The following is a 17521-nucleotide window of genomic DNA, read 5'->3' as shown; positions in this document are numbered from 1 at the left end:
CCAAACCATTCTATGATTCTATGATTGTTTGTCTTTACCAACCTTTCAATTGTTTTTATAAACTTTTTGCCACATTGTTCCCGTTCTCTCATATAAAGACTTGCAATGCAAAAATAAAACATAATTATGTTAAATTTTAACTGTTAAAAGTATGAAAACAATTAAATACAATTAAAAACAATACAATGAAAACTTCTATTCAGTTAAGGCAAATTAAGTAATTTTAATTTCATAATAATCTACAAGTGTCTGCACATTTTAAGTACATAATCCTTTCAATTTATGTTCCCACATATATTTAATTTACACCATTTAAAGTCAAATATGTTCCCTTTCACAGTGATAAATTATACATTAGCTCATTATGCTGCTGTCTACAAAAAGTTGAGAGACTAATCAGCTGCATGTCACTGATCTCTATTTGTCAGTTTGTCTCTTTAGAACACGTATAAAGGCATCTCTTGGTACTTCCACATTGCCAATTTTTCTCATCAACTTCTTCCCTTCTGCCTGCCTCTTTAAAAGCTTCATTCTTCTTGTAATGTCTCCACCGTACTATGAAAAGGAAACATATTTTAGTAAGTTTAAATGCAACTACAGTTCACTTCAGGAACACCAAACCCAAGGGCTTAAAAATAATCAGAAAGGCTAGTTTAATTATGACAAAAGATTATTTTACACTCCCAACAGTTAACCCAAAAGGCCACTAGTTAAAACAAGGGAGCAAGTAAGCATGTTCATTTAGAAAACTGAGGGTTCAAAGTTACCTAATTATATACATTCATGTAAGTCTGGCTGACATTAGACAAAACCTATAGGATATCCAGACCCCCTTGGAACAGCAGCAGGATGCCAGCTCAGATACACTGGGGCTAGTGGGACTAGCACTAGTTGCTTATGTCTAGATAAATTAACTGAACCCTTACACAATGTTGAACAAACACCATCCCACATATATGCTGAGCAGAAGAATTCTGTGATAGTTGTGAGAAAGGGACACTTGTTTAATTTTTGCTTCCGAGAGTTAAAGATAAGTAAGAAGCATCACGTTTTTCCTATAGCTTTGTCCAGTCTTGTTGATGGTCAACTACTGCATATTTAAGGCCTGGCCATGATGTATTACTGAAAACCTAAGTAAAAGTCTAATCACAATCAGTCTCTAAAGAAGCATTTTTATAGCTTCTTCAATCACCCGGAAAAACACAATTTAGGAAACAAACAAAGTTACACATGTGTGTATGGACACACACATACACTTACTATATGTCTACAATTATTAGAAAATGGTGAGGAGACAGGAGTGACCACACATACACTCTGTGGAGTTCATGTTTAGTCTGTAATTTTGAAAAAAAAACATTACTCTTTCTGATCCACTCTGACTGCATGAAACTAGAGGTTACATGAGTTGAATTTTAAAATAAAAGCTTAAAAGTCTCTGTTAATATTCTGTTGACACTTAGGAGCACAAGTAGAACATGTCTTTGCTGGGTTTCTAGGAAAAGATAGGCCTATGACATTAGCAAGACTCTTAGGTTTACATACAGCAGAAACATAAAAAAAATGAAAAAAACCTACACATTTTGCCACAACATTTTTTCTGTAAGCTTTCAGCCTGTAAAATAAAATAACATATGTAGGTTAACATATCAACATCTATATGTTGAAGCTAAATACTGAGTTGCCAAAACACTAAGCATTGTTTTTCTACTAGTTTTGTAAGATGCACTGGAATCATGACATTTTCATATTTTGTGTACAGAAGACAGAGTTCTAAACAGAAGACTTAATTCACGTTTCTAAATTCTAGAAATATCCCTTAGGGTGTATATGTACATAAAAATTACAGCCTGGCCTTTTTATCTAAGATTTCTGCTATGATTCACAGTAAGTGTTACGTGTGAGCATATAGATATGTACACACAAATTCTTACAGCACCTACCTTTAATTTTTTTACCACAATTTAAATCCTATTTAAACAGCAACAGCAAAAACACAACAAGAAACACAACATCATAGAAACAGTTTGCTCTAAAAGAAGTGAGTGCTGCTGATAAACAGTTGTGCGTTCAGCTTGCAACATATTTCTTTCGGAACAGCACAGTTAAGTTCTTTTTTTTTTTTTTTTCTGACTTTCCCAGAGATTAAACTATTCCACAACTAGCTAATTTTTTTTCAGTAGTAAGAAACTTTTTCCACTGCCGAAGAGGAAGTGGACACATGGGTGTTGCAAGTAATACCCTACCCGCTAAGTGCAATGTTGACCACAAGCAACTGAAAATAAAAATACATTTTTTCAATTAAATTTATACAAAGTCCTTTGGACACAGTCACCGCTAAAATGTATTTCTGGTTTTTCAAGAGGTCTGGTAGCATATAGAAAAATAAGGCTTTACAGTAAAATCAAAGTACTGTAATGTGTTAAACTATTTGGGCAAGACATTAAAAGTCCATATCTTCTATTTAAAAAAACCCAAAAACAAAACATAGGGAAACAGAAGGGCTTCACTTACGTTTCTCTTGCAATGATTTTCTTGCCAACAGCAGCCTGGATGGCTATTTCAAACAACTGTCTAGGTATAGTATCTTTTAAACGTTCACACAGGAGTTTACCAGTAGCATATGCCTTATCACTGAAAAAAGAAGTCACCAGTGTTTTCAGAAAGAGTAATACAAGCCCAAAAATAGATCTAAAGACTAAATTGATCAGATAATCATTTTACATATGGTAAGTGGTCTCTGCATGTCACCTGTTTCTAGGAAACAAGTGATAAGATTGTAATTCCAGAAGGTCTTCCAAATAAATTTAAAATATTTATAATAAACAACCTGATTATCTATCACACTAAAGCCATTTTGAATACTGTCACAGCTTCAAATGCAATTTTAAACTAGAAGGTCAAGGAGAATTTTTACTGACTGTAGGCCTGAAAGGTCAAAAGATCTACATATTACAGAAATATTTTTAAAACATCTGTTTTTATGTAACAAGGAAAAAAATGTTTTAATGTACACTTGTCATCTGCTAATAAAAATAATATGTATTTAGCATCTGTATATGCTTCAGATTTTGCAAAAAGAAAATGACAAAAGGCCTAAAGAAGCTACTAAACAGATATTTTCATAAGCCATTGAAAAAAAATGGGTCTCTTCTCTCTAAAAACATTCATATTTAGTGAATATTTTTAGCAACATACAGCTGAAAAATGTTTTACATGTTTTCATGTAGAAACAATATGACTCCCTACTACCTGTCTAAAGCAAACAGTGGAAGCATGAAGTACATAAGTAATGCTGATTAAGCATTACAGTTTTAGAAGAGAGAGACATTTATTTGTGTAATTAGGACTAATAATAATGGCTAGCTTAGTACTGAGCTTACAGTAGTCTCAGTAATTCTTTCTCTGGAAACATAATTCAGCGTAATTCTTTTTATATAGGCAGATGTAGTCTATTTACAGTGAGAGGACTGAAGCAGGAGCAGAATGAATGCTGACTGCAAGTTAAAGTAATTTGTAATCTAAAGCTAAAAGAAAGGCTATCATTAGTTTTACTGAGCAAAATAGTTCCAGGAGGCAAGCTAAACCAATGACGAAACATGTTAAAGCAATAACTAACTTTTGCAAGGTTGGCCACTCCATTTTGCATCTTTTCAAAGCAAGAGAGGTGGTAGATTACTAAACGCCACATATTTATGAAAAACACATTAAGTAGCAAATGTAGCCGAGCGAGTTATTCCACTCCAGCCACGTTATCTTACTGAACAAAGTAAGGGTTTCATTTTCTTCCACTGACCTTCTGGAGTTAAGGAATTCCAAGGATTTCAGAATTGTAGTTATGTAAAAAATATTAAAATATCAAAATTTTTAGTAACTACAAGTTAGTATTTTAAGAAAAACAAAACAAAACAAAAACAACCCAAAACCGATCTTCAAGTTGATCTCAGAAGTACTGGAAAGGGATGCTGAAGTTACAGAAGGAAGCCTTATAAAGACTTCATGAGAAGAAAGCAAGGGGAGAGGCTGGAAACAGGAAGGCATTAATCTCACCAACAAACTAGTAATTCCCAAGAAACTCATGGAAATGTAATCATTTTAGCAAAAAAATGTCTGAGGTAATTACATCCAGTAAATATTTACATTCTCCTGGTACTCTGACTAGAGACAAGATAAAAACAAACTTCTAAAGAACAGGAATTACTGGAAGCATAAAACCATTTTTTTTTTTTTTCCAGTAGTAAATAATAGGTGCCATAAATGATTCGGCCGGCACCTCCTAGACTGGTTTGTATTTATTTTTTTCCGGCTCCTTAAAAGATTGCCATTTCGCATTTCCTTCTCCTCCCTGCCCTACCTTACCACAAAAATATATCTAGCACTTCAATGCTTCTCTTTCTCAGATCATGTCCAGAAGTGGTGATGTGGTGAAATCCTCAATGCTCTATTCGTACATATTTGTTATATATTAGTAATACATGTATATGTTTTCATTGTATATTAATAGGAAGTCTTATTTCTTTGGAACAGAGAATACAGTCAACCTACTTGTGTATTACTGTTGCCAGTTCTTCAACTGGATTTCCATTTAGAAGAATATCCATTTTGATAAGGTCTGCTGCCTGGTATCCTGCATCTTCATAATCAAAACTAAACAAAAGTTTAAAACTTGGTGATGATTTTGTAAAAAAAAAAAAAAAAAATTTATATTTTTATATATACACACACACACACACACACGCACTGCGTTTTGTTCCATAGATTTTAAGTTTTAGACATGCTTCTTAATAAAACACTCAATCTTTTTATTAAAATAGAAGCATAGTTTTGAATAGTCTCTTAATACATCTCCCTTATGCAAGACCAGACTAGAAATTTACTGCAGATAAATCTCATCTCCAAGGCAGCAGAAGATATCATCTTGTCCTCCACCTACTGAGCAAGGTAAATCAATCAAAAATTGAGGTAAATCAATCAAAAATCCACATTCTTACTGCAATCTCTTAATGAATTTATACCAAGTTTTAATCTTCATTTCAAAAGAAACCCTGTTTCTCCTTTGGTAGGTAGGGGCCTTACTGTCTATCAGTTAGCAAAAATTCTTAAATGGAGGAGTATATTTTCAGTTATGCCTTTGATAAAAAAATGCCCATTGTCACTTCAGACAAGTAAGAACCATCTAGATCTTATTCATCCAGACGAGCAAGTACCACTCTCTAAGTCACACTTGAAAAACAGATGCATCACCAGAGAATATTATTAGGTAGCAATGCACTTTTGGTGTTTTTCAGATTTATTTCCATCCATTTTCACAGTGAATCTAATTCATTAAAGGTGAAGTAAGACTCGATTTGCAGCACCACCATAAAAGATTATTCTTCACTTGTGCCCTTCCATAGCTTCTCCTCAGATCTTTTTTTGTTTTACCACTCAGTGTCCAGGGTGGTGGGGAGGGGAAAAGGGTACATAAGAGGTAGTTACCTTGCATAACCAGAAGACAGAGACTTAAGGGCATCATAAAAATCCACCACGATTTCATTCAGTGGAAAGAGGTATTTTAGCATAACCCTGTGTTCATCAATGTACACCATATCCTTCTGGACTGCCCTACGATCCTAGACAAATAAAAATTGTTTCAGTTCCACTGGACAGAAATTTTCTACAAATAAATACAAAGCAAATTAAAATAAACAGCTATCCAGTTACACAAGAAAACTCACATACTTCAAGCCTCAGAGTAACTTACTGGTAGTTTGCTAGAGTCCCAGAACAAACTGCAGAACCATAAGAAATGAAGTGGTTGTGACTTAACTGGACAAATGATTCAAGTCTATCTTCTCTGAAAGCTGAATTTCTGAAATCCTTAACAGCTTCTGCTTACTGCTGCGATTCCATTCTTTCAGGAAGTTTTGAACTAGCTATGAATTTGTCTAGTGCCAGATGCCTGACCAGGTACTTTGTTGTCACTGAGCTTCATCACTAACTTTCACTATATGTATTTTGTAGTTCAGAAGTAATTTGACACATAAAAAGTTTAAATACTTTTGAAGGAAAAAAAAAAAAAGTATAATTACTGTCAAAGATACTCTTTAAGTTCTAATATCTAATATCTTACTATCTAGTATTTTCACTTTAAGTATTATACAAAGAGCTTAAAAATGCAAATGACAAAATTAAGACTACATACCAACCTGACACAAAGCGATTATTTTCCCAATATATTCATGAGGTGTTACAATAGTACCAAGAACAGTTGGCTCTAAATATTCAGATACTGAAAGTTTATCAGGAAACTGAGCAGGGTTGATAATAGTAATCTCTGCTTTACCATACTCCTGAAAACAAACAAATAAAACAGATACTGTAATTTTACAAAATAAGTAGACAAAGGAGACAAAAATAGCATTGATAAAAATGCTAAAAAAAATGTTTCAATTGCTTGGAAACATTTGTGAATTAGGCAAATCAAATTTATACCAAGCACAATTTTAAAGGAGATTTCTACATCACATATAGAAGTCCCTGATCATATCTTTCAATATTATTATGCAGAAAGATTATAGGAATTACTTTTGGTAAGAAAATGAGTTTTCAAAGTATTTTATCCAGTGAGTTTTAAATAGAAGTGTTTAGAACTAGGACTACATCCTAGGACTATCCATAGAAATAAAAAAGCCTTTCTGTCCATCTTTCCATCTCTCTCTACCCTGCAGAGCAAGGATCTTTCTTCTTACTCCATCCTGATCCTATAATGTGTAAGGAAGGCACAGCTTCAGCAAAAGACCTGCTCCAATTCTTCTGCAGTCTGGTGATGGGGACATTCTCCTCTAAGTAGAACTTTGGGTTCAGGCTCCCTTACAAGCTGAAGTGGGCTTAGAAATTAAGTCTTAGATTCCTGTGCAAGTGCTTTCATTACCTATTTCTTGTAGTTCCAACATCCCGATAGGGGCTGGAGTTATCCTTCTGAAGCAAGGATAAAAGGAAGGTCTTGCTTCATATAATGTACATACCAAAGCAACTGATTGTATCACTTTCACTGACAAGGCAATGTTCTTGAGCAAGGACCCAACTTCAGCACTGTTTGAAAACAGTGTTCCACATCAGCAATCTAGAATCACTTATGCACCAAAGGTGTCAACTACTTCATTCATAGCTGCTACACTGCCTAAGCAAGAAACCAAAACAAGTGAAGAGAAAAAGGGTCTATGCCTTACACCTTGCAAGTACAGCAACCTTTTTTATACAAGTTGTTTGGAATTTACAGATTTTCTGTAGTGTTTACAGGTACATGTTGGATAATAATAGCCAGGCTATTTGCAGCCTTCTGTCAGTAGATGCTCATATCTCTCTCAAACTCAAGCACAGTAATATTATTTGCACCCAATTCAATGAAGCTTGGACATGCCTGTTTCACTGTGATCAAAAACTCACCTGTCTTCACCAGCCCTGCCAGTCTACAGTAGTATTACAAGCTATTCTTAAAAACATTAATGTTTTTTGACTGATAAAACCTGTAAGATTATTTCACCTGCTTTAAACTCAGTCTAGTCAGTATGCACTTAGAAGAATATAGCAAGACGTGTCCTTTGCTTCAAGGACAGGTATAAGATATAAAAAGAGAGTGCTTGAAGTGGAAGGGGGAAGGAAAGTTAACATTAAAAAAAAAAGTTTTAAGTTAAATATTGGTGTTTCAAATGTTTTCCATAAAGTACCAGTCTACATTAAAAAAAAAAGTAGATATTTATTATAGGAGGCTTTTAAGCTGCGATTTACATAACCCTGACAGCATACCTTTATCAACTTTGCTGAGGAAAGAACAGCTTTATATGGAACTGTAGGTGCAGTCAAAATAACAGAAATGTTATACTCTTGCTCCAAACGTTGGTTAAAAACTTCCATATGTAAAAGACCAAGGAAACCCAGCCTGGGGAAAAAAATATCCTGTTGGTGAAAGTATTTGTATACTGGAATTTCGTAGTGGATTGCTTTGTTTTGTTTTGTTTTCTATCCAGCATGTTTACACTGCTAGTCTGGCAATACCAGGCACAGCAAACAATCTCCAAAAGACTAAACAGTCCTACAGTTGAATAGTGTGAGTCTGAGAACAAAAACTCAGTCACAACAAATTGCATACTCTGCACAAATACAGAAAGTAAGAAAATCAAATGCTTTTGATCTTTACATATCAATTTGAATTAAAGCTCCTAATCTTGAATTCATTTTAATTCAACCTTAAGTTAACTTAAACTTGCATTCTCAATTTTCAAACCATTCCAAAAATAAAAGCAGTATAAAAGCCTCACCTCCATCCAGCTCCTAAGGCAAGGCTACTGTCACGATGAACAGTTACACTGGAGTCATTCAATGTCAGCCTTTCCAAAGCACTTTTGAGATTATTATATTCTGTTTGATCTACAGGATACATTCCTGTCAAAACATATTAGACAGAATTGATGTGATAGAGAGCTTTATCTAGCATGTACTTAGCTTTCAAACATGCCTCTCACCGTGGTAATGAAATCAGAAATGGCTTACTTTCTGCTTCAATTTCAAAATATGAAAAACAATTCAAGGATATTTTTTTTCTTTTTTTTCCCCCTCCAAAATTAGTTTAAATGTAGTAAAATTTTAGATTACCTCAGAAAAAGAGGAACTAACATTCAAACCATAATGGTAGGGTTACTGTACTTATCTAATCCTTCACAGTTGTGGAAGATGCACAGCTGAATATAACCACCGTTTTGCAGGGCTGCAGTGTAAAGATATAGCTTAAGCATAAATTAATAAGCAGACAAATTTCACTGAGATGTTCCTTCAAAGGTTAAGAGTGAATGGCCAAAAGAAGTGTCATAGCTAAGAAAGTTGCATATATGTTTCTATATCTTTTGAAATTAATACGAGCAGCTGTCTGCATAATTACTACCTGAAATAGATTCTACCAGATCACTTTTCACATCACCATGTGTTCAGAAAACGTTGATTGCTCTACACAAAGAAGCAACGCACAACCATACAGAAAACTTTATTTACAGGGTTACGCCTTTCTACATTGACTGACAGACCACCTTATCTCCATGAGACGGTTCAAGTGAGTTTTACACATTCCCTCACAAGAAGTCTGGAAAGTGATTTACAGAATTCCTTTCTAAAGGCATCTTCCACAGTACTTGTAGTAGTTACTGAACCTGGTGGAAACAGTTCAACAGAACTATTTAATCTTAAAAAGTCAAATATTTTACAGAATCATTCTGACTTAATATTTGGCAGTTTACCGTGTTTAGTGAAAAAGAAACAGCTGCTATTTTTTTAAAACAAACAAAATCAGAGTAATTATGGAAACCTCATTGTCAGGATGACAAATTCCCAAAAACAAGACTTACTTTTTTAAAGTCTCAATCCCTTTCCAGCTATCAATGAGCTTTCTGGCATTGGAAGCAAGAATCATGGCTAAAAACACATGTTAGTCTGGTATTCATATAAAACCATTCTGCAACTATTATTAATCCTGTCTGTTAAGTCAGGGGGAAAATTACACAAAGCTATATGTGACATGCCTCGGTAGCTTGACTTTGCTGAAATTCTAATCCTCGCAACTCTGAATACACATGTACATTTTTTTAAAAGCTTTAATAGCTTTCTTTCTTTTGTTACTGGAAAGAACTAATTCTGCTTTGTATCAGTTTACTCCTCACCTGCAAAAACCATTGGCTTCGCTGACTTAAAGCCAGGCAAAGGCTCCACTGGCTGTTTATACAAAAACAGTGTGTCTCCTATTTGGGCTTCTGTTACTTCTTTCATTCCAGCAATCAGGTAGCCCACCTGTCCAGCATATCTAAATAAAATTGGCATTATATGGACATGCTTTTCGGCATTATCAGTATTTCCACTATTTTTCCCACTTAGTTCAGTCAGAAATTCAAATAAACCACCCCCCTCAAAAGCCCACAGACTGTTCAAAATACAGATTTTAAGTTGTTTCTCCTCTGAGTGGTAAACTTTGTCTCAAGGGACAAACTATCTGTTGACTCAAGTAGTTCTATTTCTGTTACAGTGAAACAGTACATTTGTAGTTCTGGCTTTTTAATTCTGTGCTGCTCCTAGTTTGAAAGCTGGAGCCAGAAGGAAGTTCTCAAGGATCTAAGAGAGACCCAGAACAGTTCCCAGCTGCCACCACAGCAAGTTGCTGAAACAACAAAAGACAAATACCTTCCACCAGCACATAAGATGTTAGGAGAGATAAAAACACACGGTAGATAAAAACACAATGTATTGCTTTTGGCTGGCCTGGAGTTATCTTTCTTCATAGCAGCCCTGTGTGGTGCTGCATTTTGGATTTGTGACTAAAATAGGGTTGATAACATACCACTGTTTTAGCTATTGCTGAATAGTGCTTGCACAGCATGAATGTTTTCTGTTTCTCACTCTACCCTGACAAACAGGCTAGAGCCTCGGAGGTAACAAAGCCAGCACAGAGGACCCGAAGTGGCCAAAGGGATATTCCATGCCATATAACCTCATGCTTGGCAATGAAAACCAAGGATTGTAGTCTTTCCAAGGTGGCCATTACTTGTAGTCTAGCAGGGCATCAGTCTGCTTGTGGGAGGTGGCTAGTGGAGAGTGATTGCCTTTGCATCACTTGTTTTTATTTATTTTCTTTTTCCTTCACTTAAACTGTCTTTATCTTGACCCACGAGTCTTTCCTCACTTTTGCTCTTCTAATTCTGAGTAAGCAAGGGGCTTGCTGGATTCAACACACACAGTAAGACAGTCTCACTGAAAATATCCCAAGAAAGTAATTACCATATACTTCCATGCAAACTGATAAAGCTTCTCAACTACTTCTAAGTACCTGATTTTCTTCCCACTGCTGCCATGAGGAGCCAGTTTCTGGAAGCTGTTGCATTCATGGATTTTAAGTTTTCCACCCTCAAAATACGCTGCAGCAATAACTAAGATGAAGCCCCATTCCCTTCCACTCTCAAACAAGGTAGTTCCTAGAAATAAATTGGGCAGCTGAATATCAAATGCTAGTCTTAAAAAACTAGCTGTCCAGATGTCCCATGTACTATAGATGACAGAATGGCTGCTTCCCCCAGCAGTGCCCAAAAAGCAGTCCCCAAAAGCTTTTGAAAAATGAAAGACTGACATTGAGCATTACATCATAAATAATAATAATGAACCCCACCACCAAAGAACAAGAACAAAAAACCCAGACATCTCCCAGCCTTTACCACTCAAATCAAAAAGCAAATAGAAATGCAGGATTTTGTATCTTGCACGAAGTCATGATCTGTTCCACCGTAAGAAATTTTTACTTACAGCTTATGTGTCGGCTGCTCATTTGGAGTCAGAATTCCAACTTCATTAACTTCGTATCTTTTCTTTGTGTGTGCAGACACAATTTTATGCCCTTTCTGAATCTCCCCACCAAAGAGTGCAATGTTAGCTACGACACCTCGGTAGTGGTCAAAGGTGGAGTCAAATACTAAGGCTTTCAACGGATCAGCAGTATTACATTGGGGTCTGTCACAACAAATTTAAAACAATATATTAAGCAGTGTGTTTTTCATCCAACATTGAATGAGCAAGCACCTCCACCTCAAAAACTTTAATATTAACAAAACTACCAAGTAATTTTCACTAAACGTACCAGACATCATTTCAGTGTTTCACTATGTATTATGCAGCAAATCTTTACTTATTTCCTCCATATACAATAGCAGTACAAATAGAACAAAAACAAATGCGTATCCATCGTATCGGTTTCACAGCAGCTGAAACTGATGCTTAAAATATTGTATTACGGGGAACAACAAAAATTTAACAGTTACATTCCAGCAGCTGAGTTTAAAAAAAAAGTAATCAACTGATATTTTGGGTTTGCCATCTTTCATGGAAACCTAATCTCATATCTTCATTGTGTTTTCTTTTAACTATAATTATTAACTAATATGAGGACTACAAATATTAGCTATTAGTAGGAAAAAACAAATGAATAGCAATATGTTGATTAAAACTGAACTGTAAGTTAGCAGATTTGCCATCAAGTTCTTAGATAAAAGTCTATTTTAAAGGTTGGATTCATTGTTCATACCAATAGCATGTTCAAAAGGAGTAACAGCACACATTCTTAAACACCGAGTTTCATGGAAACTATATAAACAGTCACAAAAGCACCACCTTTAGTGGCTCACCTCTCATCTTTCATTTTAGACAGAATTAACTTTCCGCCTCCAAATTCTTAAGAATAAAGAATTCTTCTCCACTGATATTCACACACTCATTTTTTAAAAGGCATCTCAACTCCCAATTGTCATTTTTTCTGATTTGCTATTTGAAACTGACTTAACCAGTTCCAACATTAGATTTCTCCCACATCTCTTTAAAGTGTTGACTTTAAATCAGATGAATAAAAAGTGCAAAACTACTGCCAACACTGTTATAATTAGGAAACCATGAGTTGCATTTAAGCGTAGAAAGTTTCATAATTAAATACAGACTTACGGTGGAATCTTCTCAATGACCTTTTGAAGAACTTTTTCAACATTTGTTCCTTTTTTAGCAGAAATCTAAAACAAGTCCAACAACAATTTTTTAAAGACATATGTCTTACACTCATTCAGTATCTACTAAATAGTGTCACGTCTACTTAAGACAGTTTTGGTGGCCACAGATAATATAAGCCATAAAAGCACTCCGAAGCACACTTTAGAATGCTATAATTATGAAATGCTTATTTAATAATGAATTATTCTGTAACAGTTCTTTTCTCTCCTGAATGGCAATTATTGTTATGGTAAAAATGAAAACAATTTATTGTTATATGGGAAATAATTTAAAATCTATCTGATACCATTCACCAAGACATACTAGAATTTTTAACTGAGAACTACATTCTCCACTCTTGTTTTCCAGGAGACAATCTTTAAAGAAATTCACAAACATCAGACAAAGGCAGACAGATGACAACCTGTTGATCAACTACATGTACATGTCTTTCATTAGCTAAAAAGTAGATATAGATGTACAATCACCCATGTTATAAAACTTTAAGAGATCTTACCCTTACACATTCTTCTATAGGGATATCAAACAGCTTCTCAATTTGTTTTTCAACTCTTTCAGGGTCTGCATTCTTCAAGTCAATCTGAAAAAACAACAAACTGCTAAATAGGCAATCACATCTTCCATATAACCCAGTATAACCCAGTGCTGTAGTTCCCACATATACAAGTCAAGGAACCTTTATGTATTTATGAGTAAATACTGGATGCCTTCAGGAAAATAACTTTAACAAGATTAATTTTAGAAAAAAAAAATCTTCCTTGCTTGACTTCAGGAAGGATCCCCTCTGTAACTAGATTATTTTTTGTTTGTTTCCTTAGATAAAACAACTTTGTCCATCAGCTGGTAAAAATCTTTATTTTACAAAGTAATTTGAAAGCATAAGTGCTACCTATATTGTTTATAGGATCAAACACTAAGTACAATATGTATCTACAAAACCCAATTAATTTAAGCTGAGCAATATCTAATCTTGTGATGCCAATCATACAGCCCACAAAAATTGTATAAACCACAACATTCTGATTTCATTTAAAACTAAGACTACACTTTTTAAATATTGAGCTGCTATTCATGTTATCTCCTCTGCGTATCATTAACAAAAAGAAAAAAAACCACAAAAGTACTAAAGTACATGGAGGAATAAATGAATTATCACAGCAAGAACTTTTAAAGTTATTTCTGTAGAAAGCCACTCAAAGATTCACCAGAGAAACATATTTTAAATGGAAGGAATCCCAGCGTCCATAAAGTGGTGCATTTAAATTCTGACGGGCTACAGGATTGTTACATATATCCCAAATTATTCAAGTCCTTCCTATCCACACACCTTCCTATCCACAGACAAGAGTCTTAAGTGTTCTCAGGTTAAAGAGTCAACTGAGAAGTGACATAGAAATTATACAAGTTATACATCACTAAGGCAAGTGTATACATATAAATACAAGGCAACCTAAGCTCATGCTGACAGCCTTCTAAATCGCTCACATCTGTAATTTCCAGTTGAAAAGCCACAGCTATTAAATATCTTGTATTTCAAAAAGCAGGGTTAGTACTGTCCAAAAGCCACATCACAACCAGACTGCTTGGAGCATGGCAGAGCACATGCTCCAAGCACCTTTCTGGCCATTCATGCCCAAATGCCCACACCAGCTAAACATTCTTGCCTGTATTTAACATTGAATCAATTTGAAAACCTGGAATAGCAGAGCTTCAGCTTGTTCTCATTAAGATAAAATACACAGTACTGAGTAATACCTAAATGGTTAGTTGTTTTTCATACCATAGCTCTTGTTTGCTTCAAGCTTATTTATTTGCAAACTATAACTGGTTCAGATCTCCTTATCAACATACAATTTACACAATGCTTCTGACCTTGGTTTACCATACAGCTACCACAATAATTTTTCGGTGCTGCTTGTAAAATTCTTCTATATGTATTTTACAACAAAGAAACTGAAGCTATCAGCAACTACTGGAAAATAAAACAGTTAGCAAATACACAAAATTGGTATTACATTCTAGTTATTTTTTCATTATATATTTCTATTTGAGGATACATTTCTTATCAACCTTCTACACATATAAACAACCAAACTATTTATTATGAAACGAAAACCTTTATTACCTTATTTATGACAGGAATTATTGCAAGCTGTGCTTCAAATGCAAGATAGAAGTTTGCCACTGTCTGAGCCTGAATACCCTAGAAAATAAACATTAAAAAAGTTTAACGTGGAATCTTCCTGAGTTTTCATGCGGTGTTTGTTTGTTTTAGGCATACTATACAATATAAGATCACTTCACTGTTCTATCTACTCCTTCATTTGTAGGACAGAAAATAAGTAAAGGCGATTGATTATACACATTGCTGAGAAAAAAAACATTCCTAATTATCATTTCTCTCAATTATCATTTCTCTCAATCTAAATATAAGTAGACAAAATAATAATGTTGTATGTGTGACCACTTACATGGAACTATTTATAGATAACACATTATTATGCATACATTATGCACCAAGTATATATTTTTGTGTATGTTATTTATTTCTGAAAAGCCAAGACCATAACAGGTACCTCAAAAACATATTCTTTATCTACAATAAACTATTCACAAATAAGACAAAGAAAAAGGATGTTTATCACAGTAATAAGATTGTAGTTACTCCAGAGGGCAGTAACATACCTTCAACTTACCTTACAGTTATTTTCAAAAAAGAAAACAAATTACAAGGTTTGTATCTCATGTTTCTTTCAAAGGGTTGGCAAAAGAATAGCTCCAATTACAAAAAAAAGGAAGATTACCTTCTAGATCCATGTACCGGACTAGGGAAAACAGAGATAGAGAAGCTAATGAATGAAACTATAAAGCCTAATATCACAGTTGGACCAGAGAGGGCAGAAGCAGGGACAAGGGGGAAGAAAAGGAAAAAAAAAAAAAAAATCTACTGGTTTTCTTCCCCTTTGTTTACAAAAGATGAAGTGGAAAATTACTTAAATGGGGATATTTACTATGGATATAGGCCTAATTTTTTGGCAATGTAAAGAATATTTATTTAAAAAAAAACCAAACCAACCACCTAATCTTCTCTCTAGCTTGCTTAAAGAAATTGATGAAATACTAAGTAGAAAACAAGAATTAAGAACTCTACCTCATTTGCATCCACCACAAGTATGACACCTTGACAGGCAGACAGTGATCGTGATACTTCATAGCTGAAATCTACATGGCCCTGTGGAGAAAACAGATGTTTACAATTTCAGGTATTTCTAGAGCATTTTGCAAAGATTTCTGTATTATGATGTTTTCATTTCTATATAGGTTCACGATTCTTACAAAAAGAAAGAAATTTAACCAACACAAGAAGACAGAAGTCTCCTACTTTTAAATATAAAAACATTTAGCTTTGTGTGATTTAAACAATGTTTATACTTAACTTACTGGCGTGTCAATAAGATTTAAGAGGTAGTTTACTCCTTCATGATTGTAAAAGAGAGATGCAGACTGTGCTTTAACTGTAATTCCTCTTTCACGTTCCACTTGCAGTTTATCCAGCACTTGTTTATTACAGTCAGTTTTAGCAATTGTTCCTAAGATTAAAAAAAAACAAACAAAAAAACAGTTTTATTACCTCATTTACTACATTAGCTCTCAAAATAAATAATTCCTGAAAATGCCATTAACTAGAAGAACATGGGACTTGCAGCTGCAAATGAAGCTTTTCCATCTGATTAAGCTAAACTTAGTTTTTGAATTAATTACGCTTCAACTCTTAACATTTGTTAAATAAAATTTTACATACGAAGTTACATAAAATACTGAATAAGCAGGATACAAAGCATTATGTAAGTCTAAATCAGAGATCAGGAAGTAGCAAAAATTCCATTCAGTGTTAAATAATTTTGATGTTTAAAGAAACTTCATGCCCTGTCACTGGAGAGCAGCTCCACAGCTTCAAGCAGTGCCAATCATTAAGTGCAAAAAGAGAATTATTTACAGATCTGAATTCAAAACTCCATTCTGTCACAAGCATCAGATAAAAATTGCCCATAGTGACACGAGAGGTAATCATAAAGAAAAACTTTGATCAAAATCTTCTCTCCCAGGTTTTGTTTTGCTCACTCCTTAAATGAGAAAAGAAAGGCTCTTACAAAGGGTATTTCTGAGCAGCTAATTTAAGCTCTGCTCCGAAATTAGTGTCCTCTTGGGAGATACAGCAACTGCTTTACAGCTTACCTTAGAGAACCCTAACTCTTTTCCAAAGAAAGCCTAGTTCCAGTCACTTAAGAGTTACGAAGACCCCTTAGCACTTGTTTCTCACTTTCACTTTAAAGGTGGATAGTTTTCCTTATCCTCAACAACAATACAGAAATAGAAACACTGAAATCCCAGAACTTCCTCCAATGAGGACAAAATAAATACCTCTGACGATGAAAGTAACACAACTTCACCAATACTTAGAGTGAAGAAAAAAGCAAGTCCATATAGCAGCTGAGAATCCATGGAATTTACACTTCCTAGCAGTCATTCTACACACTACATCTAAATCAACATAGGGCTGTACGTTTCTAAAACTTACTGTGCAGCATCATATCAGTACCAGTGAGCTTCACCACCATGGAAGGCAGTTGTTTACGGTTTGCTCACAAGAGGGCATACCATTACTTTCACTTAAGTGCAAGCAGCTGAAGTTCCTCTCTGTTTCAATAACGCTTTTGAAAACTACTCTATCCAGAATTCCTGCATCATAACAGTCCCCTTTTGTCCACCCCAGACACTGGCAACAAACATCATAAACTTTCTGTGCACTGCTCTAATGGACAATTGGCCAGGAATGACCAGAGTAGCATCTTGAACAAGGAAGTACATTCCCTTTCAGTCTCTTTCCAAAATACATACTACCCTGAGTGAATTACACACTTCTTTATCCTACTCGTAGGCAGATCTCAACCAGGAA

General features: G+C 34.7%; 1 protein-coding gene across 1 annotated transcript; it reads right to left on the bottom strand.

Moving 5' to 3' along the window:
* Positions 1-210: 210 nt before the first annotated feature.
* Positions 211-12530, bottom strand: GUF1 (GTP binding elongation factor GUF1). The gene is made up of 12 exons (XM_029086692.1): positions 12502-12530; positions 11317-11520; positions 10847-10991; positions 9690-9816; positions 8301-8424; positions 7789-7921; positions 6189-6332; positions 5479-5612; positions 4546-4647; positions 2515-2634; positions 1579-1615; positions 211-555 (listed from the first exon to the last, which is right to left on the bottom strand). Exons 3-12 carry the CDS (start codon positions 10898-10900, stop codon positions 418-420), a joined length of 1113 nt encoding a protein of 370 aa, XP_028942525.1. The 5' UTR covers positions 10901-10991; positions 11317-11520; positions 12502-12530; the 3' UTR covers positions 211-417.
* Between the last annotated feature and the right edge of the window lie 4991 nt (positions 12531-17521).

The sequence above is a fragment of the Antrostomus carolinensis genome, unplaced genomic scaffold (assembly GCF_000700745.2).
Source record: "Antrostomus carolinensis isolate BGI_N321 unplaced genomic scaffold, ASM70074v2 scaffold8289, whole genome shotgun sequence".
Lineage (NCBI taxonomy): Eukaryota > Metazoa > Chordata > Aves > Caprimulgiformes > Caprimulgidae > Antrostomus > Antrostomus carolinensis.
This window is presented reverse-complemented; position numbering and strand designations above follow the sequence as displayed.